This window comes from Vulpes vulpes, unplaced genomic scaffold (genome assembly GCF_048418805.1).
Source record: "Vulpes vulpes isolate BD-2025 unplaced genomic scaffold, VulVul3 u000000899, whole genome shotgun sequence".
Classification (NCBI taxonomy): Eukaryota; Metazoa; Chordata; class Mammalia; order Carnivora; family Canidae; genus Vulpes; species Vulpes vulpes.
In genome coordinates, this window is record NW_027325780.1 from 669,783 (window position 1) to 694,072 (window position 24,290).

At 38.5% G+C, this 24,290-nt stretch overlaps 1 protein-coding gene and 1 non-coding gene across 2 annotated transcripts in view; one reads left to right on the forward strand and one right to left on the reverse strand.

Annotated features, from left to right (window-relative positions):
- The first annotated feature begins 336 nt into the window (after positions 1 to 336).
- The window catches only part of ANTXR2 (ANTXR cell adhesion molecule 2), a 153,476-nt gene continuing 129,522 nt past the window's right edge, over positions 337 to 24,290 (forward strand). Inside the window, exons 1-7 of the mRNA XM_025998217.2 lie at positions 337 to 1,356; positions 1,992 to 2,063; positions 4,193 to 4,264; positions 18,996 to 19,077; positions 19,612 to 19,719; positions 19,834 to 19,902; positions 20,678 to 20,758. Coding sequence (XP_025854002.1) covers positions 1,181 to 1,356; positions 1,992 to 2,063; positions 4,193 to 4,264; positions 18,996 to 19,077; positions 19,612 to 19,719; positions 19,834 to 19,902; positions 20,678 to 20,758 — 660 coding nt within the window. The 5' untranslated portion in view covers positions 337 to 1,180. The remainder of the gene's footprint in view (positions 1,357 to 1,991; positions 2,064 to 4,192; positions 4,265 to 18,995; positions 19,078 to 19,611; positions 19,720 to 19,833; positions 19,903 to 20,677; positions 20,759 to 24,290) is intronic.
- On the reverse strand, positions 22,985 to 23,091 carry LOC112919759 (U6 spliceosomal RNA). Its single transcript, XR_003234956.1, has one exon. It is a non-coding gene; the product is annotated as a U6 spliceosomal RNA (small nuclear RNA).

Genomic DNA, 24,290 nt, shown 5'->3' on the forward strand with positions numbered 1-24,290 from the left:
CTTGCTGCAAGATGAAATTTTTAATTATCTGTAATTTGGGAGAAATGACAGTTGGATGGAGTGTTTTGAGGCACAACTTTCCACTCCTAAAGAGTTTTGCCAAGGGCCAGGCCTCGGGCCATCCCCCGCCCGCCTCCCCTCCCTCCCCTCCCCCTCCCCCACCCCCACCCCCCCGGCTCCGCCCGGGCCGGTTTTGGCTCTTTGAGATGCAGCTGCAAAGCAGATTCATAAACAGAGGAAGTTGCCTAATTTGGGTAGCGCTGCGGCCAGCACAGCCCCGGAGAGCTGCGGCGGGGAGGGGCGGAGCGGGGAGGCCGCCGCCTCCCCAGACAGTGCGGGTCCGGGCTCTGCGCGGCGGACCGGCCCGCGGGCCCCAGCAGCGGGGTCGTTTCTAGGGGCATTTGTTCTTCCAGACGCCTCCTCCCCTCTGTGGAGTCCGGCGAGCTTCCGTCCCGTCCCACTGGGCACCAACCCACAAGTGTGCGTGTGCGGCCCCGGCTCAGGCCCCGCCCCGCCCTCAGACGCGCTCGGGCGCCCGGGGAAAGCCGGGCCCGGCCTGGTCGCGCTCTGGTCGCGCTCCGGCCGCGCTGCTGCGGCTGCTCCGGGCCGCCAGCCAGGGCCGCTCCGCCTCCTCCCTCGCGCGGCGCCGGGCGGGCCCGCAGAAAGTTGGGAGCGCGGCGGGGGTGGGGCCGCGGGAGGCGGGCGCCCGCCGCGGGGAGCGCCCCTGGGCGTCGGAGCGGCCCACGCCGCAGCCCGGACCTCGGCGCTCCCGCGGGGAGGGGGGAGGGGCTCCCGGGGCGGCCCCGCCGCGGGCGCCCGAGGCTCGGCCAGAAGCCGGGAGGGCACGTCCCCGGGCCTGCCGCGGGCCCCGTGGTGGGCAGGGGCCCTGCGGAGTCCGGGGGGGGGGGGGGGCACGGGATCGCTCTGCCCCGGGATTCGTCCGGAGTGCGGCGGCAGCTGCGGGGTTGCTCTTTGTCTTCCTAGGACCTCCCCCCTTCCCTTCACCCCTCCCTCCACCCGTCAGTGGCTCCCGCTGCCCCGGGCGCCGGCGCCCCAGCGGCTCGCCGTTGCCCACCCCCGGCGCGTCCCCGGGAACTCCTGCCACTTTCGTGCCCCGCCGAGTCGAGCCGAGGGGGCTGCGAGCGGGAGGCAGGCGCAGGCCCCCGCCGCCGCAGGGAGGATGCTGGCGGGGCAGACTCCGGCCCGCAGCCCCGGGAGCCGGCTGGTCCCCGGGCTGTGGCCGCCGCCGCCGCCGCTGCTGCTGCTGCTGCTGCTGAGCGCTCGCGGGGGGCCGGTGAGCGCCCGGGAGCAGCCCTCCTGCAGAGGAGCCTTTGATCTCTACTTCGTCCTGGACAAGTGAGTGCCCGAGGGAGGCCCGGGGGCTGCTGCGGGGTGGCGCTGGGTGGGCTGGCGCTGGGGAGACCGCGACGCCCGTGCGCCCCGGGGAGGGCGCTGGGAAACACGGCGGGCGCGTGGTGCCCTCCCGGCCCACGGGCGAGCGCGTCCCTATCTGCGCCCGCTGGGCGGTGTCGCGGGCGCCCCAGCTGCTGGGCCCTCCGGGGAGGTCGGGGTGGGCACCGTGCGCCAATCCGGGGCTCTCCGGAGAGGGGGCGAGTCTGTGTGGAGTAGCCGTCTGCAGCTCGAGACCCCGGACGGGCCTGCCGCGCCGCCCAGCTGGCCGAAGTCCGCCCGGTCCCACCCCGATCACCGATCACGGCGCTTTCCTGTAGCCAGGAAACCCCAGGGTCAGCACACACCGAGGGGTTTGCAGGTCCTGCGGAGGAAAGTTGTGTTTGTTTTGAAGAGCCGGGAACCTACTCCAAAAGATTGGTCAGGTGGCCCCGAGGGGGGGGGTCGGCTTCCTGGATTCTTTTAGTGCCTCAGTTTCAACCGTCTATACTGTTACTTTGCTCCAAGTAGAGGCCGGGTTACCCCACGTAAATGTTTTGTGTTGTTTGTTTGTTTCTGATCAGTTCAATTTCATTTTACAGGTCTGGGAGTGTGGCAAATAATTGGATTGAAATTTACAATTTTGTCCAGCAACTTACAGAGAGATTTGTGAGGTATTTCTCCCACTTTACTCGGCAGGGGAATTTGAGGTGGAGGGAAGTAGATTGAAGTGTAAGGTGTCCCTTTTTTGAAACCTTTTGTAGGGAAAGCTTCTCCAGAAATGTTGATTTTTTTTTTTTTTTTAAGTGCCTCAAGATCACTATAACACACATGTAGTTATTAGGACAGCCCTTCAGTTGTTCAGGGCTTATTTTATCTGGATCCCAGAAACTTGGCTCAGGCTCTGGGGAAGCATCTTCAAATACTATTACAAATGTCTTTTCCTTTCTGAATTTTCATATGTTTTGAATTTCAGTTACGCTTTCTCATAATTTATCACATTAAACAAATTTTATGCTAATAGTATCCACAATATATTTTTCTTTCCACATAATTCTTAGCATTGTAGAGGTCATCATTAAAAAAAAAGAAGTGTGGGTAAACTTCAAATGAACATGTGTTAATAACCCACTACCAGAAAAGGCACTGTATGTGTTTAAAGAAAGACTGTGTTTACCCAATGTGTGGGTGTGTGGCTGGTTTAAAATTTAACTGTTCTATATATGCAATAAGCCTTACTAGGAAAGACTGGTTTTTTTCCTCCTATAAAAAGCATAACTGCTACGAAATCCAGCTTACTTTCTTATTTGGAGGTAACTAGGAATTAGTGGCATCTCTATTTAAAAATAACCCCAGGACACCAGACTTTTGAGCCTTTCTCTCTCTCTCTCTCTCTCTCTCTTTATCTCTCTCTCTTTTTAAAGAAAAAAATGCAATGAGCAAATCCAAGTTTATCAAGATAATGGAAAGGACACAAAAAGGAGCTGTATCATTAAATATTGCTTCTTTCAGTCTTGTTAGCCCAAATGTTTTCTGTAAAACAGGCTTGGATGATCAAAACATTTTGAAAGTCATGTTGCAAGTAACTTCAAACAATCTGTAGAGGCCTAGGCAATCCTTGCTTTCAGTTATTGGCAGCAGTAAACTTATCCCTATAAAAATGTATGCTTGTCCATGTTCAATCATCAGTCTCCTGCTTAAGAAGCCAAGTATAACACTCTCATTTCTGGACAGGGTCTGAAGTAAAACTGTCTAGGAAAGAAAAATAAATAAGGCCCTATATTTTTAAATGTTAAAGGCAGTAGAGATAGCTTTTTATAAATGTTCTGATTTGATCTGAGAGTGTACAGAGAGTATCACATAGATTTTGATTGAAAGCAATGGATCATTTCAATACAACATTTTGAAGAGGTGGGGTTTTTATTTATTAGATCTGGCTTGCAAGCTGGAATTCTATAATACATAGTTCTCTAGCTCAAATTTAGTTGCTTAGTTATTAACTCATAATACATTGTAGAAAGTGAATCAAAGTTGACTACTGAAGAGGATGTCTTCCAATATGAATAGGACTTTGAGATCATTCTGATCTTCAGTTTACAGATCTTAGTTTCCTATCTTTACTTTCAGATCTTAGTAACAGTTGTGTAGAGTGTCATGGAGACAAGAACCATTCTGTGAGATCAATGCCTAAAGCTTAAAAGAGGTGGCTAACTGGGGCAGGTGTTGCCAGTTGGAAGTGGGATGTTTGAGACTTGGACAGCCTAATCAAAACTGATTTGTTAGTGTCTTTCAGATTGTCCATGATACTCTCTCTATGTATTCTTACCTCCAGATCACTTTTTTCTGAACTCATATCAATTATGATAATTAAATCAAATTATGGTAATTAAATCAAACTGACTGCTCTCCAGCACTAAATATTGTTAGTGACACTCTCTCAGAAGGGTCTGGCCTCCTTTAAGGGGGTGAGATAGAATACCAAGGGAAGAAGTATTTTCTACAAAAGGATTTTACATTGGCCTAGAATTCATCTTTCTAGTTGTAGTCTCTTCCCTAAATGACCCTATGGTTCATGGAGCATTGTTTGAGTGCTGAGAAGCACTGACTCTATCCAAAACGGCTTATGTGGTAAGGTTAAGCTGAATTAGTATATATACTTAGGGAGTTCCACTGAAAAGAAGTCTGGACCATCAGAGGCTGATTTTTTTTTTTTTTTCAGAGTCTGATTTTAACTGAGACTCCATAGCTACAAGATACAAGTCTCTTATATTGTATTTTAACTGCCTCTTTTCTTATTTTGCAGCCCTCAAATGAGATTATCTTTCATTGTGTTTTCTTCTCAAGCAACCATTATTTTGCCATTAACTGGAGACAGGTTAGTGCATTATCATTTCACTGTAGGCTTTTAGTAGGGACTAATCTTGAAGGGATGATGGATATTTCCAAGTAGTGATTCAGGCCTCCCAGTGGAATCAAACAAATGCACAGACAATTCAGCTCTGTTTGCTAATAGAGGGGAAAGGAGGTATGAGTGATATAAAAGAGCAGATAATCTGAAAATATGTATCATTCTTGTTGGCTGTGGGATGTACAATGAAACCCAGATCTCTGCCTTAGTTGTATATTTACTACTTCCCATGTTTCCCCCTCTGTTTCTGTAAGTACTTCTACATCTTTCTTGTTTAAATGTAATACATTAATCAACTAGGAGTCTGCAGAACATTAGGGAGGAGAAAGATATGGATCTCTGGATAATTTACTAGATTCAGCCGACATCCCCCATCTCCAGTCTTACTCTGAGATCTACTGATGCTGAATATATTTGCCTTTGTAAAGGAACTTGCTTACTATTTTTTATTTTATATGTATATATAAAATATTATATACAAACTTGTAAATATATATAAATAATATATATTATATATTTAAATATATTGTACATATATTTTATGTACATAAAGACATATAAATAAAAATATATATAATCTTATGATATTTCATATGGCCATTTTAATGTCATCTGAAATATTGTGTCAGGTTAGAGGTAGTCACTGACATATTTTAAAGAATGGCTGCTTTCCATGGGATCACCTTTGTGTAGTAGACTATGAGTTCCAAAGTGGGAAGGGAGATTTTCCTTTTCATTTTTATATCTACTTTACTTATTTATCTATTTAATTTACTTTATTTAATACAAAGTATGAAAACATAGTTTTTGCTCAGTTCTTGCTGAAAGAATGGATGGGTTAGCATTATTTTGAAATCATATTTCTCCAAACTGTCATTTTGGTACAGGAAGCTGGTGTACTTTGTTTTGCATAATATGTGGATTTCTGAAAAGTTATGCTTGAATGCAGCTTTTTTAATAAATGATTTTTTTTTCTTTGAAAATGTTAAAATGTAATATATATTTAGTGTTCTGTTTGTTTCAATTTTTTATTTGAACTCTAGTTAAGGAAACATAACATTTAAAATCACTCAGGGAGAGAAATTATTTATGCTTGTCAGAATTAATTTGGAAGAAAAAGATAAATCCTTCTAATTTGCTTGTGCTTTAAAGTTTTACTTTTCTGGAGAGGAAGTACCTCTGTAGATGACCTCAGTGTTCTCATTGATAGTTTCCTTCTGTACTTTCTTGTGTACATCTGGGTGTCATCAAGAGTCAGAGCAATAGTAGTCTCTTATACCCCACATAGAATAGCTCTCTATACCCAGTGATATAACACTCTTTGTCTCCCTGAAAAGAAATTTTGTTCATTGCCCAGTTTATTTTTCAAAGAAACAGATTTTCCTAATGAAGTCTATTCATTAGGAAAAAGAAAGAATGTTGTTAACATTTATAGAGTGTATATGTAGGGAAAAGCACTTAGCATAACGCCAGGCACAGTAGACTCTCAGTGATTGTCACCTGCATATGCTGTGCCAGGTTCTCTGTTAGGCACTTCACATATGGATCCTCCAGCACTTTGAGGATGAAGTGTAGAGATTGGTCACCAAAACTGGTATTGCATGGAAATGCATGGAAAGGGTTTAACATGTTAATCTAAATTAGAGATTCTTCCTTTATCATTGGTTGAATCTAATAGAGGAGAGAGGTGGGATAAAGAGGCTTCCATTTGAAGACATAGCATAAAACAAGCATGTTGCAGTTAAGTCACAGAACCAATTTACTAGCCAAATGCTCATGGACAAGATACTTAACCTTTTTGTGCCTCAGTTTTGTCCGCTTGTGTGATGATGACAATGATCATGGTGCTAACAATATCTACCCCATAAGACTATTGTGAGAATGAAGTCAGTGAATATGGAGAACGTGGGAGAGTCTGGTGTGTATGTATTCAAGAGAGAACGTTCTTGTAATTATTTATTTCTACTACTTTTTTTATTTTATATGTATTTATATGTATTTCTACTACTTTATTTAATACAAAGTATGAAAACATAGTTTTTGCTCAGATTATTATTGTTTGGATCTAGGGAATATGTAGTTTTTCATGATTAGTGAGGAATTATTATTATTAATTAAAGGGATAATTATCCTGCTTGACAGAATTTATAATTTTCTAGGAGAAATATTGTTAAGGCTACTACAATTTCTGTAGGGTTCACTCTTTTTCTTTTGAAATAGAGATACATTCAGTTGTAACGGATTGCACTATTTGTGGCATGCTGAATTAGTGTGAGGTGGCCGAAAGTACACTAAGAAGGTCTAGGTAGATTACAGCTGTGCTGCTTACTGATTTAGAGACTTGGGGCAAATCATCTACTCAGGTGTCAGTTTTTATGTGTGTAAACTGCAGACATAACTGGCCATGTTTTCTTTCTTTCTTTTTTGAATCTTTATTGATACTCTTATGTGCTTTCTTAAGAGAGTTGTTGTAAAGATGAAAATAAGACAGTGCTTGGAAAAGTGCTTTGTATATCACAGTCTCCATTAAAGGATATTCTGCTCCTCGTTGTTCTTTTACTAATTTAACTTTATTACATCAGTAACTTCTCAAACTTTTCTGTCCGGGGTATTTGGGTATATGGTGTCTTCATCCATTACCGGCTCTCAAGTGTGTAGAAACAGTCACATGTTTAGATACAAAAATCACTGAACAAATGTTTCCCCAACTATTGTGGATCTTTGTTTCAAAGCCTAGACATTGGAATTCTACATATAAACTTTCTTGATGTCATAGATCACACTTACAAGGAGATCTGAGTAAATGAGAAACATAGCAGGTTTCATAATTTTAGTTTTCTTACTCGTAATTCTTCATTACGTTGGTTATGAGAAGTACTTCTTTCAAGTTTTCAGAGTGTTGCTAAATATTTTCAGTAGAGATGAAGCGAGATTGGAAGGCAGTAAGTCCATAAGAGCAGTGTCTTCTTAGAGAATTTCAACATGGAGTCCAATACTATGTAAATACATGAATAGAATAATACACTCGGCAAGAAATGATCAGTCATTTTGTATACTTGTAATATAAAAACTACCCTTTTTAGTGTTTCAGTTTGAACCACTCTCTTCTCTTCTTTCTCTTCTCTTCTCTTCTCTTCTCTTCTCTTCTCTTCTCTTCTCTTCTCTTGCCACCATGATTTTTATCTTCTGTGTATCTGTTCACCCATTCATCCACCTACCCACCTACCTACCTGCTTGCCTATCTTATATATGATATATTGAGCATTACGGGCTCTGGAGGCAATACAAACATGACTAATTTAGTGTGTGTGACAGTGAGGAGTGTGCACATACATTGAAATAGCTCAGGGTTGTGTTATAGGATCAGATAAGAAAAGTGCCATGTTGATTCAATATGGATAAATCTGGCCTCTCAATATTAGAGAATCTGAATCAAGAGTAATTTTAAAGGATATTTTTAGTTATTATGCTACATAATTGGGGATAGTGAATTATGCTCACATCTATTCAATATGATCTTAATGATGTAAAATGATTTAGTTGAAAACATTTAGTGAACAGTTATTATGTGCTAGGCAGTGTGCAAGATGCTTTCCATTCATTACCTCATTTAATCCTCATATTAATACATGTAATACATACTACAATTATCTTAACTTTACAAATGAGGAAATGGAAGCTGCGAAAGGTAATGTAGCTTATCCAAGGACATAGAGTTAAGATGTGGAGAGCAGAATCGTCTTTGAAAGTATAGAGTATGCCACTCTTGTGTTTATGACAGTTCTAATGGCTTAGAATGGAAAGCACATGTCTCCTGATGGCCAAAGAGCCCTTCCTGATTGCCTTGCCCATCCTCTCCAATAACACCATGCACTACAGTTTAGCCCACTGGTCTTTCCATTCCCTGAACAGGCCAACTTTGTTTCCACATTATGAATTTTGTTCTTTCTCTGCCCCAGAACTGCTCCTGGCTAGCTCATTCTTATTACTTAGGTGTCATCCCATGTGTCCCCTCCTCTGAGACCCTTAGTCTGGCCATCAAGTCTACAGGAACCCTGGCCTTCTTCCCCAGAAATCTGCCAGGATAGTCTATTTGGTTACTACTTTTTGAAATTGTTCTGTTAATTAATATTATTTTTATTTCCATCACCCTAACATAAATTGCATGAGAGCTGAGGGGTCTTCTCTGTCTTGTTTACCGGTGTATTTGATACCAGAACAGAGTCTAGCACACAGTAGATACTCAACAAATTATTATTATTTTTTTAAAGATTTTATTTACTCATTCACGAGAGACACAGAGAGAGGCAGAGATAAGAGAAGCAGGCTCCATACAGGGAGCCCGATATGGGACTCAATTCCGGGACTCTGGGATCATGCCCTGAGCTGAAGGCAGATGCTCAACCGCTGAGCCACCCAGACATCCCGATGCTCAACAAATTATTTTATTTTATTTTATTTTATTTTATTTTATTTTATTTTTTTTTGATTTTTTTTTTTTTTTTGGAGTTTGATTTGCCAACATATAGCATAACACCCAGTGCTCATCCTGCCAAGTGCCCCCCTCAGTGCCCGTCTCCCAGTCACCCCAACCCCCTGCCCACCTCCCTTTCCACCACCCCTTGTTCATTTCCCAGAGTTAGGTGTCTCTCATGTTCTGTCACCCTCACTGATATTTCCCACTCATTTCCTCCTTTCCCGTATATTCCCTTACTATTTTTTATATTCCCCAAATGAATGAGACCATATAATGTTTGTCCTTCTCTGATTGACTTACTTTATTCAGCATAGTACCCTCCAGTTCTATCCACGTTGAAGCAAATGGTGGGTATTTGTCGTTTCTAATGGCTGAGTAAAATACTCCATTGTATACATAGACCACATCTTCTTTATCAACAATTTCTTGTTGAGATGAATGGTAGAATTGGTGTGACTCTAGAACCTGAGTTATTTAAAAAAAACATATTATTTAAATTCAGTTTGCCAACATATACGATAACACCCAGTACTCATCCCATCAGGTGCCCTCCTTAGTACCTGTCACCCACTCACCCCATCCCCCCACTCTCCTCCTCTTCTGCAACCCTCTGTTTGTTTCCCAGAGTTAGGAGTCTCTCATGGTTTGTCCTCCTCTAATTTTTCCACATTCAGTTTCCCTCTTTTCCTTTTTAGTCCCTTTCACTATTTCTTATATTTCACATATGAGTGAGACCATATGATAATTGTCTTTCTCCAACTGACTTATTTCACTCAGCATAATACCCTTCAGTTCCATCTATGTAAATGTAAATGGTGGGTATTCATCCTTTCTGACGGCTGAGTAGTAGTCCATTGTATATACAGACCACAACTTTATCCATTCATCTGTCAAAGGACATCATGGCTCCTTCCACAGATTTAGAATCTAAGTTATTAACTACTATCATATATTTAATAACTACTAAGTTATTAAATACTATCATATTCTCTCTTTCAGAAGTGATGACTTAGGTTTGCTAAGTTTCTTTCCCACTCTTATAGATCAGTTGTAAATATTTCCAACTCTCTTTTTAACGTATTTGTCCCCAAATTGAAAAAGTCATATAATTGTTTGACCTGAGCACAATAATCAATTACTTTGGAAAAAATATTTCTTAGGTATAATTACAGGAAATTAAAGAGAAGTCATTTGATTAAATTTAGATAATATATACAGTTGTATTATTTGAAAAGTTTCTTTTTTTCTTTCTTAAGATTTTATTTATTTATTCATGAAAGACACACAGAGAGAGGCAGAGACACAGGTAGAGGGAGAAGCAGGCTCCCTGCAGGGAGCCCGATGTGGGACTCCATCCTGGGACTCCGGGATCACGCCCTGAGCCAAAGGCAGATGCTCAACCACTGAGCCACCCAGGTGTCCCGAAAAGTTTTCTTATTCCTTAAAATCTGAATTAAAAGTTTACTTGTGATAAAACAGCCCTTCATAAGAATTGGTAACTTATAAATTGGTTCATTAATTTTGCACAGAAACTTGGCAGGATCTGTAAAAGTTTAGAAGGTTTCTATCAGTGATTCTACTTTTTAGAATTGTGTTCCACTGAAATACTAGCACCGGTGGGCAAAAATAGGTAAATGCAAAATTGGACACTGCAGTAATGGTTCATAATAGTGAAAATTATATTCAGTCTAAATGTATTTCAGGTGATGTAATGAAAAAAATGTATAGAATGGGGTACTATGTAGATAGTAGAAAAATTGGAAAATCTGTATATATTAACATAAAAATATATCTCAGATACATTAATCGAGAAAAACAGGTGGCAGAACACTAAGTATGATTTTATTTTTCTAAAATAAAAACAAAAAATACCTTTAACTGTTTTTGTGATGTATGTGTGTGAGTGTTTATGTGTGTGAGATCATAAATGTATGGAAAAAAGTCTGAAAGATAAGCAACAAATTGCTGACAATATTGTCTTAGCAGTGAGATTCAGGATGGGGAGGACCTTCATTTTTTGATTTCCATACACCTTGGCTATTCCAGTTTTATTTCGACATTATTCTTTGTAAAAAAAAAAAAACATGCTCAAAAAAAAGTTACTGTTTCTTTAGCCAGAGATAGCTATGTTGGAGTCAGAATGGAATTTAGGGGTTTGAAATAGAAAGTATTCAGGAATAACACATTTCCAGTTGTTACCTCGGGAGATCCTGAAGGCTCCCTGTTAAAATGAAAACACAGGAGTGGACGTTGAGTCACGTAGACATGGAAGCTATATACTAGTTTTATGACCTTGTGTAAGTAATTTCACTTCTTGCTGGCCAGTTCTCTTGCCTGTTAGAAGGCACTAATCATTCCTACCATATTGCAATGTTGGGATGGTTAAATGCATCTGATGCATGAGAAGGCCTAATTGATGTGGGGAGGAGTCTAAGGTTGAAAAGGGATTTGCGGGTTATCAGTGTACACCACCATCATAAGTTTCATTCTCATGTGCCAGAATTCTAACAGTAGTTTAGAGAGGTCAAATAAACTTGCTGGAAGTCACACAGCTAAGTAGTTAGAGCCAGGATTCACAAGATATTATTTGCATCTATACATATATTGCTTACAAAGCATTTAGCAAAGTGTCTGACACAAATAATAATGTTGATATAAAATTGGAATATCCAAGGTGTGTGGAAATTAAAAAATGAAGGTCCATTCCATCCTGAATCTCACTAAGACGGTATTGACTCATGAGCGTGAGCACTTAACTACTGCATTGCCTCAGACTTTCTGTATTCCCCCTTCTCTACTTTTCACAATTAGTCAGAATTTGTCATATTCAAAGACATATTCTTCCTCTAAATTTATGCTGTTCTCTTACAAACAGTGATGTGAGAGGAAGTGAATGTAGTTTTTTTGTTGTTGTTGTTGTTAGAGAAATGATTCCTCCTGTTGAGAAAAGTCAGTTTTGGCAACGCATTTGTGCTAATCCTGAGAGGTCTGGGCAAGATAGCAGCTCAGATTCTAGTCATGGATATGCTAATAGTTAACTTTCTTTTTATTTATTTATTTATTTATTTATTTATTTATTTATTTATTTATTTATGATAGTCAGAGAGAGAGAGGCAGAGACATAGGCAGAGGGAGAAGCAGGCTCCATGCACCGGGAGCCCGACGTGGGATTCGATCCCGGGTCTCCAGGATCGCGCCCTGGGCCAAAGGCAGGCGCCAAACCGCTGCGCCACCCAGGGATCCCGCTAATAGTTAACTTTCAATGCAGTCCCACATATGCTTTATATTCTAGGAAATTAAATACATTGTTACTCATACCTGAGAGACAACCTGGCACACTGAAGTGTTAAAATGCAGAGGTCAATTTCTCATGACTCAGTAGGTATTGAATGGGGGAAGTGGGGTGAAAAAATATACAGAATGCAGCCAGTTGGACTTAAGGTGTGATCCATGTACCACATTTTGTAAGCATAGACTAAACTGGAGGGAATTTTTTCGCAAAACCCAGATAGTGCAGAGCATTTTGTAAGCATGTATTTTTGACCATGGATTCATTGGTCTAGACTCTGGACCACAGAGACATTGGCAATGTTGGCCTTAGAGTGACATGTTAAATAAACAATAAGTACATTTTGATATCAAGTATAATAAGAGATAGGTAAACCTGTTAGTTCCGAAGATAATAGAATGTATTAGCAATGTTTGCATTTAGAAGATACTCCTTCACTGTCTTGTAAACTTCGAACATTTTTTAAGTTGAGGAGCTGGTAGAGAGCAATTACTTTTTTGCAATTTATCCTTTATACAGTATGTAATATAGTAGTATATAATAACATAAATAAATAGAAATGTGGGTATATTTGAATGAATGAACAGATTTTCCCTCATATAATTTTTTTCTAATTTTGTCAATTTGCTTAACATTGTGTTTTATTAATGGAAGGAGATAATAACAGTGGCAGATGAAATTTGTTGAGCACTAACTGTGTGTCAGACACTTTGGTAAATGCTTTGTAAGCAGTAGCTCTGGTAAAGTACTAAAGTGCTAAATAGATTATAAATGATTAGTATATTTGTATAGATGCAAAATAACATCTTGAGAGCATTGTTTTGTTTCATATTTCAATGCACTAAGTTTTTTACCTTCTTAAAAACATTTAATTATGTAACTGGCTGATCATTACAAAATTACTGTGTATTGCTACATTTTATTTGCAGTTACTGTTTGTTTCAAGAACTAATGTTCCTGATTAATAATCTCTTGAGGATTAATAATCTCTTGAGGATTAATAATCTCTTGAGGATCCCTGGGTGGCTCAGCGGTTTGGCGCCTGCCTTTGGCCCAGGGCGCGATCCTGGAGATCCGGGATCGAATCCCACGTTAGGCTCCCGGCGCATGGATCCTGCTTCTCCCTCTGCCTGTGTCTCTGCCTCTCTCTCTCACTGTGTTCCTATCATAAATAAATAAAAATTTAAAAAAAAATCTCTTGAGGACAAAGGGTGGAATTGACCTATGATACAAGTTTCTATAACATTTATGCTCATGCACTAATGTACTTGTATTAATTGGCTTTTGGTAGCATAAATAATATGCAGTTTTTTAGCTTTTGTAGTAGATTGTTCTGTGGCCTCCAGTTAAGCACAGAATGCATATAAAGATGTATGTGTGTATATATATTCTCTCTCTATATATGTATACAGAATAGACAGATATATATATATATACACACTACATATAAAAATATATGTATATATACTTAAATATATTTAAGTCTATAAATTAAACTTATACACTTATTTAAATATATAATTTAAAAACTCTGGGCTGGGCCCATGGCTTACTTTAACTGATAGAATATAGCATACATAAATGTAGAAGAGTGCCAGTTCCAGGTCTAAGCCTTAATAAGGCATGGGAGTTTTCTTTCTTGTGCTCTCAGTAGCCAGCTGGCATATAAAAACTTTGATTACCCTGAGACCATCATGGTAGGAGGGAAACCAACCCAGCCATGTGGAAAAGCCATCTGGAAGAGAATGAAGACTACAGTCAACAGTCCTAGCTGTGCTCCTCTGCAGTAGCCAGCACCAGTGCCAACTTGCCAACCATGTGAGTGAGGTCATTTCAACCTTTCTAGCCATTCCTCCTTCTCAGCTGACAATGTGTGAAACATAAGAACTGCCCATCAATGCACAGTATCATAAAAAATAATAATAAAATTAGTGGTTTGCACCACTAATTTTAGGGTAGTTTATTAGGCAGCAATAGATGGCCAAAACAGAAATGTGATTAGTTAAGATGTTGTCTGTTGGAAAGTTCAAATGCTATACAGATAATATAATTACGTGTATAAACACATATAATTATGTGTATAAACATAATATCCTTAGTTATAAGCAGAAGGTACTTAAAATAAAAAATTGTGCCTTAATTGTATTAGTTGAGCAAGTCAGAATTCTCTGCTAATCATTTTATTATGCTACCATTTACAATATATACTTATTTTAGTTATGACATCATAAATACCCTCCAAAATACAAAGTGTTCAGTGGATGGAGAAGAGCCATTGATGTGCAGCGTGTGGTAGTGTAGTTGCCCTCTTCTCTTCTCTCTCTTCTCTTCTCTTCTCTTCTCTTCTCTTCTCTTCTCTTCTCTTCTCTTCTCTCTCTTCTCTTCTCTTCTCTTCTCTTCTCTTCTCTTCTCTTCTCTCTTCTCTTCTCTTCTCCTCTCTCCTCTCTCCTCTCCTCTCCTCTCCTCTCCTCTCCTCTCCTCTTCCTTCTCTTCTCTTCTCTTCTCTTCTCTTCTCTTCTCTTCTCTTCTCTTCTCTTCTCTTCTCTTCTCCTTTCTCTTCTCTCTCTTCTCTTCTCTTCTCTTCTCTTCTCTTCTCTTCTCTTCTCTTCTCTCTCTTCTCTTCTCTTCTCTCTCTTCTCTTTCTCTTCTCTTCTCCTCTCCTCTCCTCTCCTCTCCTCTCCTCTCCTCTCCTCTCATCTCATCTTCTCTTTCCCACCACTCCCCTCCCTTCTCTTCCCTTCCCTTCCCTTTTATCTCTCTTCTTTCCCCTACTCAGCAGAGAAATTTGACAGGTACTAACAGAGCATAAAGTGTTATTTTATAGATTAAAAAAAGAATCAGTATGTTTTTGCCTTTCTCTGATCAATATAATCATGAAATAAAAAAAGAAAGAGTTGATAGATTTTAGCCCACTGATTCTCAACAAAAAGAATCAGGTTTATCCCATTTTATTTGTTTCATTTTGCCTCTTTCCAAAAAGTATTTGAAGCTGAACATAATAACATTGCAGAAAGATAATAACATAAAAAGAAAAGTTAAGATCTTAGAAAAGAGGATGTAGCAATATGATAACCATAGGAACTTAGAATTTTGTGAATGAGTAAGAAATTTGCTGTGGGCTTCCCAATAGTTAGGGCAAGAAATGGTTTACATACTTGTAGCTAGCAGGAGGAAGTGTATAGTGATTACTCAGGGATGATGAGAAACTTCTGCCACAAGACCTGAGAGGGGACATTTTGTGTTGTGATAGCAGCACCCTTGACTACAGCTTCACAACAAATACCAAAGTAGTTTCAATATCACTATTCCTGTAGCTGAAGACAACGTTAAAACCAAACTTGGTGAGGTTGATCTAAGATGTTGTTGGATTTGAGTTTTATAACATGTGCATTTTTTCTTTTGTTTTTGTCATTCCCTACTTGCTTTTTTTTTTTTTTTAGAGGTTTCTTTAAGTCATAGTATAGATGGATGAGTTCTCTTTTTAACCTATGACATCATTTTGCCTTCCCCCAGTTAGCTGTTTACTAGTAGACAAACTTAGAACTTACTTTTAGTTGCTTGGGATCTTTTGAAGGCCTGAGATCTGCCCTGTCTTGTTTTGGCTTTTATTTCCCCTAAAATGACACTTGGTGGAGGCTGACAGACTGTGTAGTTATACTGGAAGGAGATAAGACCAGAGCTCATGTGTGTTGATGTTATTGACTGTTGGCAAGAAACACTTTTCCTCCAGTGACGATGCAGCTGCAAAAGTAATGATGGAATTCAGTGCTACTTAGAATCTTATGGTGTCAGGTATTGTCATGGATAGAAAAGCCAGGGACAGTGTTACTTCTCCCAATGAAATAAGCTAGTTGAGTCTTACCTTCCAAAAACAATTCTGAATTCCTCGTCCGGCAAGTTCTTGTAGCTTGGAGTCCTATTGTCTGGGTCTTAGAAGAAATTAAATGGTGAGGTGAATCTGAACTGAATGGAGAAGGCAGCTTCTACCATGCAAAATCTATTTGTTGTGTGAACTTGAATTTCAGTTGTCTTTTCATTTCCCTTTTGGCAGCAAACATTAATGCTTGAGGACACGCTGCCACTCATTTCTTGGAAGTACCAAATATTTGGTTTCTGTCTGCATTCAGACAGAATCAGTTTCAAGTTTTGTCTGTAGATACTAAATATAAATATTTAGATAAAACAAACTTATAAAGTAGGTAATTTAGTTCATCATCTGTGAATTTCTTTCCTATGGTAGATTTAAAAGTTTATTGAACACTTACTTTGTTAAAGGCATTATTTAAGTAATAAGCGCAGAGTAGGAGGATACATCATAAATGATAGACAGGGTGATAGTCCACTGTAAACTTCCAGTCTAGTTGAGAAGTGAAACACTAAATTAAATCAGTTACATTATTTTAAGGTATAAATTTGAGACAAAATTATTCATTGTAGTAGAAGTTGATCATGGATGTGTTTGGGACACCTTAGAAAAAAGAGTGTAATAAAGTCAAAGACAGGTTCAGAATAGGCTGATTCTAGACCAAGTATTAAAGGAAACAGTGTGGATTGGTAGAGATGACTGAGTCAGGAAGAAAGAGGATTAGGTCATACTTTGAAAGTTGTCTTCTGTTTTTGGGAAACTCCTTGAGATGGAAAACTTGTCTGATACTAATTTTCATTACAGCATCAACATATAATCAGTAAGTTACTTTTAAAACATGAGTGAAGCTCTGGTGGATGATTCATTTATTTCAAGTGTTCAAAATACAACATTGCAGCTCGATGAAACTTTTTTTTTTTTACTGTTTCGGACATACGTTTTAATGGTGTGTGGTATATGTTATATGTATATAATTTTATTTTAATAGTGTATGGTGTGTGTGTGTGTGTAAATATATATATATAACCTTTTATGTATGACTCTAGTAAGTTCCTTGATAATCAGATAATCTACGTTTTGTGATTAATGTTTCATCTATCACTGTTAGTAATGTGGGTGCACTTCATGTTTTATTTAAAACATTATATTTCAGTTTACCATTGCAGGACTTTTTTATTTAGAAAGGTATTTTTCTTGGGATCCCTGGGTGGCGCAGCGGTTTGGCGCCTGCCTTTGGCCCAGGGCGCGATCCTGGAGACCCGGGATCGAATCCCATGTTGGGCTCCCGGTGCATGGAGCCTGCTTCTCCCTCTGCCTGTGTCTCTGCCTCTCTCTCTCTCTCTGTGACTATCATAAATAAAAAAAAAAAATAAATAAATAAATAAAAAGAAAGGTATTTTTCTTGAGGTGCCTGAGTGGCTTAGTTGGTCCAGCGTCTGACTCTTGATTTTGGCTGGGGTCGTGATCTCAGGGATGTGGGGTTGAGCCCTATGTCAGGCTCCACATGCGCCGAGTGTGGAGCCTGCTTGAGATTCTCTCTCACTTTCTGTTTCTCTTTCTCTCTGCCTCTCTCTCTGCTGGAGCATGCTCTTTCTGTCTCACTAAAAATAAAAAAATAATAAAAAAAAGGTATTTTTCTTTGCTTCTTTTTATTTTTTATTTTTTTTATTTATTTATTTTTTTTTTTTAAAGATTTTGTTTTTATTTATTCATGATAGTCACACAGAGAGAGACAGAGAGGCAGAGACACAGGCAGAGGGAGAAGCAGGCTCCATGCACCGGGAGCCTGACGTGGGATTCGATCCCGGGTCTCCAGGATCGCGCCCTGGGCTAAAGGCAGGCGCCAAACCGCTGCGCCACCCAGGGATCCCTATTTGCTTCTTTTTAAAAATTAAAATTCTATAAACAGTATATTAAGATCTCTCTTCTGATCCTTTAAATTTAAAAATTGAAAATGAAATTCTGAGTTTAGTTTGGATTGTTTTTGCAACATTATTGTATTTATCTCATATTATTCTTATGGTTTCTTTATTTTTCAAGGGTTCTTTGGAACCTATATTTAAAAAAACCTGAAAAATAGGTCTTATTTTACTTAATACACACAAAATAGATTTTTTTTTAAAGATTTCATTTACTTATTAGAGAGAGAAAGACCACAAACAGGAGGAGCAGCAGGTAGAGTGAGAAGCAGGCTCCCCGCTAAGCAAGGAGCCTGATGCAGAACTTGATCTCAGGACTCTGGGATCATGACCTGAGCTGAAGGCAGATGCTTAAGCAACTGAGCCACCCAGGTGTCCCCAAAATAGCTTTTAATAATGTATTCATACTTCATTTGGATATACTGCATTGAGACACTAATTGGTCATGATGAAAAAGATTATTCTATAGTTTTTCAAGTTTTTCATTCATATTGCCTGTTTCAAGAATCCATGACCATCCATCCATTAATTCTTTCATTTGTTCATCAAAAATGTGCTAGTACATTGTAGTTACAATATTCAAGAGAATGAGTTGGTGTCTGCATGGAGGAGAAGATGCTACAAAAGTGACTAAATTTCTGAGACATGTGACTCTGGGAAACACAAAGTAGAAACTGAATTTCTATAAGTTAGGGTTAAGTAATATGCTTTAGAAATTTACAAATAACAAAGTAAATTTCCAGCTTATAGGGAAGTGGGTGTGTGCTTCAGAAATACTTTTTCATTTAAGCTGACCTAAGCAACCGTTGTTTGTTTTGGATGAAGGAAAATGTTTCACTCCCTAGCATTTAGTCAAACCAATATGACAGAAGTCATCTGTTCTCAGCTCAAAATGTCTAGAATATACTTAGATTTTTCCAAGATATTTCATATTGTCAAATAAAATAATACTTTTATTTGTTGTATTTAAAATATGAGTGCTCTTATTTATTAAAATAGCAAAAAGTATGAGAAGTTATCTATCCTCAAAGCTCATGTTCTTTCCTCTTCCTGAAGAAACTTTAATTGTAACCCTGCCATGTTTTTTGATAAACACTTATTGTAATCTTTGCTTATTTTTCTTTCGTTTAATTTTCATTATTTTTCAGAAGCAAAATCAGTAAAGGCTTAGAGGATTTAAAACATGTTAGTCCAGTAGGAGAGACATACATCCACGAAGGACTAAAGCTAGTAAGTTCTTTAACATTTGTAAGTATGGCAGAGAAAGTTTCCTTATTCTGGAATGCAAAAAACTGTAACTCTCTAGTAAAACTCCAATATCTCATTACAGGTTTATCTTTAAAAAAATTTTTTTAAATGCTTTTAGTTGTTCTAAGGAGGAGACTGATTTACCATGGTGATAAGAAAAAATTGGATAGCATTTGGCTTTTTAAGGAATTTTTCATTTTCTGTGTGCTTATTTTCAGACTAGTCAATCAAGGCTTAAAATTTATATTCGTTACACCCAATTGTAACTGCTCTATAATGTGAATATATGCATATTTCAAATAAAATAGCTAACACAAAATACTCTTTTTTATTTTATTTTTTATTTTTTAATATTTTATTTAAATTCAATTTGCCAACATATAGTCAAAATACCCTGTTTTCAAAGCCAGTCTGTAATATTTTGATTTTGTCAGACTCATACATTCAGCTTGATGAAACATGCTGGTTAAAAGTTAAGATGAAATTGTTAGTGAGATAATTATTCTTCATTTTCAGGCAAATGAACAAATTCAGAAAGCAGGAGGCTTAAAAACCTCCAGCATCATAATTGCTCTGACAGATGGTAAGTTGGACGGTCTGGTGCCATCATATGCAGAGAAAGAGGTGAGTGTTGAACTGAAACTGTTCATTATACCCTGGTGTACTTTGCTGTGTGTCTCTGTATTCATAGCCCGATATTGGAATAATGCACCCCTCTCTCTGCACCCCCCTCCATAGGCAAAGATATCCAGGTCATTTGGGGCTAGAGTTTATTGTGTTGGTGTCCTTGACTTTGAACAAGCTCAGGTGAGTACAGCGGATCTGCAAACCTTAATCTAAATTACATCATCATCTTAAGGGTATTTTATCAAGTTCTTTTCACTGATGACCTACTGTGACACTAATCTGTTACTAAAGATTTTTTATAAAATTATTTTGAACTCTGCATCAATTATGTCTGATTTTGAGAGGTTTCATTGCTGAAAACAACACTCTAAAATTTCCTGAATATTCATTTGGTTCAGAGGAAGTAATATTATGGTCACATATTTGGACTAAAATAATATGAATACTCCTTTTTGAACTCAACGGACAAGATTATTATGACAGTCTTATGTAGGTGTTTTAGTTTGATTTAAAACTTGACACTTAGGAGTGCAGGGATTTGGGAAATCTGTTTAGAGGAAATTTTTAATAGTTTTCATTCCAAAACCCCAATTTTTTCATAAGTTTTGGAGGTTTATATATTAATTTTTTCCCCTGCTCACTATATGGTCTCACATTTAAATTTTTGGTTGAACATAACTAAGATTTCTGTGTCTTATGACATTTTTGGCTAGTAGAGCTCTGCAGTGCTTTGAGATTCAAACTTGAGGCCAGTGTAAAGGGGTTGTGGCTGATTCATTTCACTGTGATACATTTAGAATAACACTAGTGCCATCTCCTTCAATTCCTGACAGACTACACTGGTGAATTAATCCTGTGGTGTAATTTTCCAGATGAACATAACTGAAACATAATGAAGTGTATAAAATGTATGTCTCAACTACCCGTTAATTGAATGTTCCTCGTTTTTCTAAAGCTGGAAAGAATTGCTGATTCCAAGGAACAAGTTTTTCCTGTCAAGGGTGGATTTCAAGCTCTTAAAGGAATAATTAATTCTGTGAGTATTTTTCTGGGAGTAAGAAAGGCTTAACGATTTTAGATACATTTTAAAACATATGAAGTAATCTTGATATACCTTCAGGTGATCATTATCTTGAAGAAAGAGATTAAGAAGGAGGTTTGTTTGGTATTGAGAACATGGCTTAATTCTAAAGATCTGGATTTTTTCTGGATTTTGTTTGTATTAATGGTTGGTATTAATTCTTGTAAATTTGATTTTGTGAGCTTGGGTTTGAGATTTCAAGTTTAGGATCTTCATAAACAGTCTTTGATACTTCTACCGTTTGAGCGTGGAGTTCCTGTCTTGATATCTTGAAAGTTTTATAGGCTTTAGAGAAGAAGTATAAAATAAAAATTTGGATTGGAATGTGTGATTTCTCCCTCTTCCAAAAATGGCGTTTCTTAGCTATCAAGCAGACACCTTGCACAGTGGCTGAGTATTTGACTGCTGTTGTTCTTTCCATTTTAATGATTAATAGTTTCACTGGAGCTCATAATATTTCTGTTTGGAATTCAGTTGCACTCTCTCTGATGATTGTTAGACTCGGGGCACCCCTAAAGAGGGTAAGGGGAAGTATGATGATGAAATGCAAAGCAAAACTCCTAGGCTTTCAAAGCTGAGGTTTATGTTTCATTTTACTGCCTTTTTCTAGAAGCACTAGGAACAGTTGCTATTAAGTATTTATGATATTTTGGTAAACACCATCCTAAAATGGAAGTGAATAATATATATTCTCTAAGCCAAAGCTTTCCCTTTAATCTTTAGGTATTAACTGAAGGAAAAAATAAGTCTCAATATCTTTGGACATTTAAAATTTCTTTTTAAAGATTGTGTTTTTCAGAAACAGTGAGATTGGTTGGTTTTGTTTTTAAGTAGCATGTAGTTTTTTTCCCCCTAATTCATGGAGCTTTTCGAAGAAAAAAATATGATTTGGTTCTATTACATATCAGTACTTCTAGTGGACAGGCTGAATGTAAATACAGAATGGGACAGAAATTTTATTATTTTAGGAGTTTAATTATGTTTAGTATTTGGAAAAAATTGCAATGTAAAAAATAGGAAATATTTGTATTCATATTTCTATGAATATTTCTATGGATTTATATTTGGATTCAAGGTAAATACTCTGTGATTTGGTTTAAAATACAGGAAAATGGATGGACAATGCAAAAGGGAGCATAATTTGATCCTGAAAATAAACAAACCATTGGATTGTATTTTAAATAGAATTTATTGTTTTTGGGGATTTGCAATTATTTTTATAATTATAGTGGGGAGGAGAGGAGACTTCTCTGGGTTATTCCCTTTGGAATACTATACCAATGGGTATAGAGTTCATTCTTTTTTTTTTTCTTTTTTTACATTTTTAAAATTTAAATTCAATTTGCCAACATGTAGTATAACACCCAGCGCTCACCCACCATGTGCCCTCCTCATTGCCCGTCATCCAGTTACCCCATCCCCCCCCACCTCCCCTTCCACAACCCTTTGTTCATTTCCCAGAGTTAGGAGTCTCTCATGGCTTTTCTCCCTCTCTAATTTTTCCCCACTCAGTTCTCCTCCTTTCCCTTATAATCCTTTTCACGATTTCTTATATTCCACGTATGAGTGAAACCATATGATGATTGTCCTTCTCTGACTTCTGTCACTCAGCATAATACCTTCTAGTTCCATCCACGTTGAAGCAAATGGTGGGTATTGGTCCTTTCTGATGACTGAGTAATATTCCTGTATATATAGACCACATCTTCTTTATCCATTCATCTTTCGATGGACACCGAGGCTCCTTCCACAGTTTGGCTATTGTGACATTGCTGCTATGAGCACTGGGGTGCAGGTGTCTCAGTCTTTCACTGCATCTGTATCTTTGGGGTAAATCCCCAGTAGTGCAATTGCTGGGTAGTAGGATAGCTCTATTTTTAACTCTTTGAGGAAGAGTGGCTGTACCAGTTCGCATCCCCACCAACAGTGCAAGAGGTTCCCCTTTCTCCACATCCTCTCCAACATTTGTTGTTTCCTGTCTTGTTAATTTTCCCCATTCTCACTGGTGTGAGGTGGTATCTCATTGTGGTTTTGATTTGTATTTCCCCGATGGCAAGGGATGCAGAGCATTTTCTCATGTGCTTGTTGGCCATGTGGAGATCTTCTTTGGAGAAATGTCTGTTCATGTCCCCTGCCCATTTCATGATTGGATTGTTTGTTTCTTGGGTTTTGAGTTTGATAAAAAATATGGAACGCTTCATGAATTTGTGTGTCATCCTTGTGCAGGGGCCGTGCTAATCTTCTCTGTATCGTTTCAATTTTAGTATACGTGCTGCCGAAGAGAGCACTGTTCATTCTAATATAGTTAAACTTCTGCTTTTCTGTCAAAAAAGGAGGAGTAAATTATCCTCAGGGAATCCGGGAAGTAGTAACATGGCAGAGTTGACAGGTAGACGAATGAAATCATTACAACCTAAGTTGATCTCACTAATGGTTGAGATTTTTATCAACGTGATGGTAGCTTGGGATTTTTGCTTACTTTATAGAAGTTTAAGGCAATTCAAGCACTTTATGTCTCTTCAAGGCAGAGTTTGCTCCATGTGTGATAATACACAAAAGCTATAATTCTGCCTTAAATTTGAATTGCACCTGATACTTACAAAAGTACCATCTTATCTTTAAAACATTATATTTGGTATTTAAAACAAATATCCTCTATATTTTTCAGGGTAAGGGCCGAGAGGAAGAGACTATCCATTTATTTTTGATTTAACAAACTAGTGGAGAAAATTGTACTGTGGAATAGATTTATGCAATGCTAAGCAAATGTAAATTATCAGAAAATTTAAGTCTTTCAGATGTCTGATACTTTTTTTTTTTTTTTTTAGTTTTATTTATTTATGATAGTCACAGAGAGAGAGAGAGAGGCAGAGACACAGGCAGAGGGAGAAGCAGGCTCCATGCACCGGGAGCCCGATGTGGGATTCGATCCCGGGTCTCCAGGATTGCGCCCTGGGCCAACCAAAGGCAGGCGCCAAACCGCTGCGCCACCCAGGGATCCCATGTCTGATACTTTGAAGGCAAAATATTTGCTAAATTGAGAGAGAGATTATTATTATTATTATTATTATTTTGTTAGAGATTGTTCAAATATATCTGACCTTATTGTCAAATGAATTAATTTCTTTGAAGTTAATCTTTAATTAGAAAAAAATGTAAGCCGATACTCTTGTTTTCTTTTTTCTCCCTCCACTGGGCACAAAAATCCAGTGACCTAGATGGTCTGGTCCTCATACTGTAAATCACATTTTTTTCAAAATCAACTTCTTAGTCAGCAAGGTTAGGAGTTTCATTTTGGAATCTTCCTTCATTGTAATTAAAATAAAAAAAAACACTATAGCAGTTCTATCTTTATAACTTCAAACGTGAGTGACTGAAAAGGCCTTTGTTATGAACATTTTGCATGTTAACAATTTAATACCTTCTGTAAAATTTATTTGATTCAGAAAATCATTTTCACATTTTATTTTGATTTGGAATGAAATGG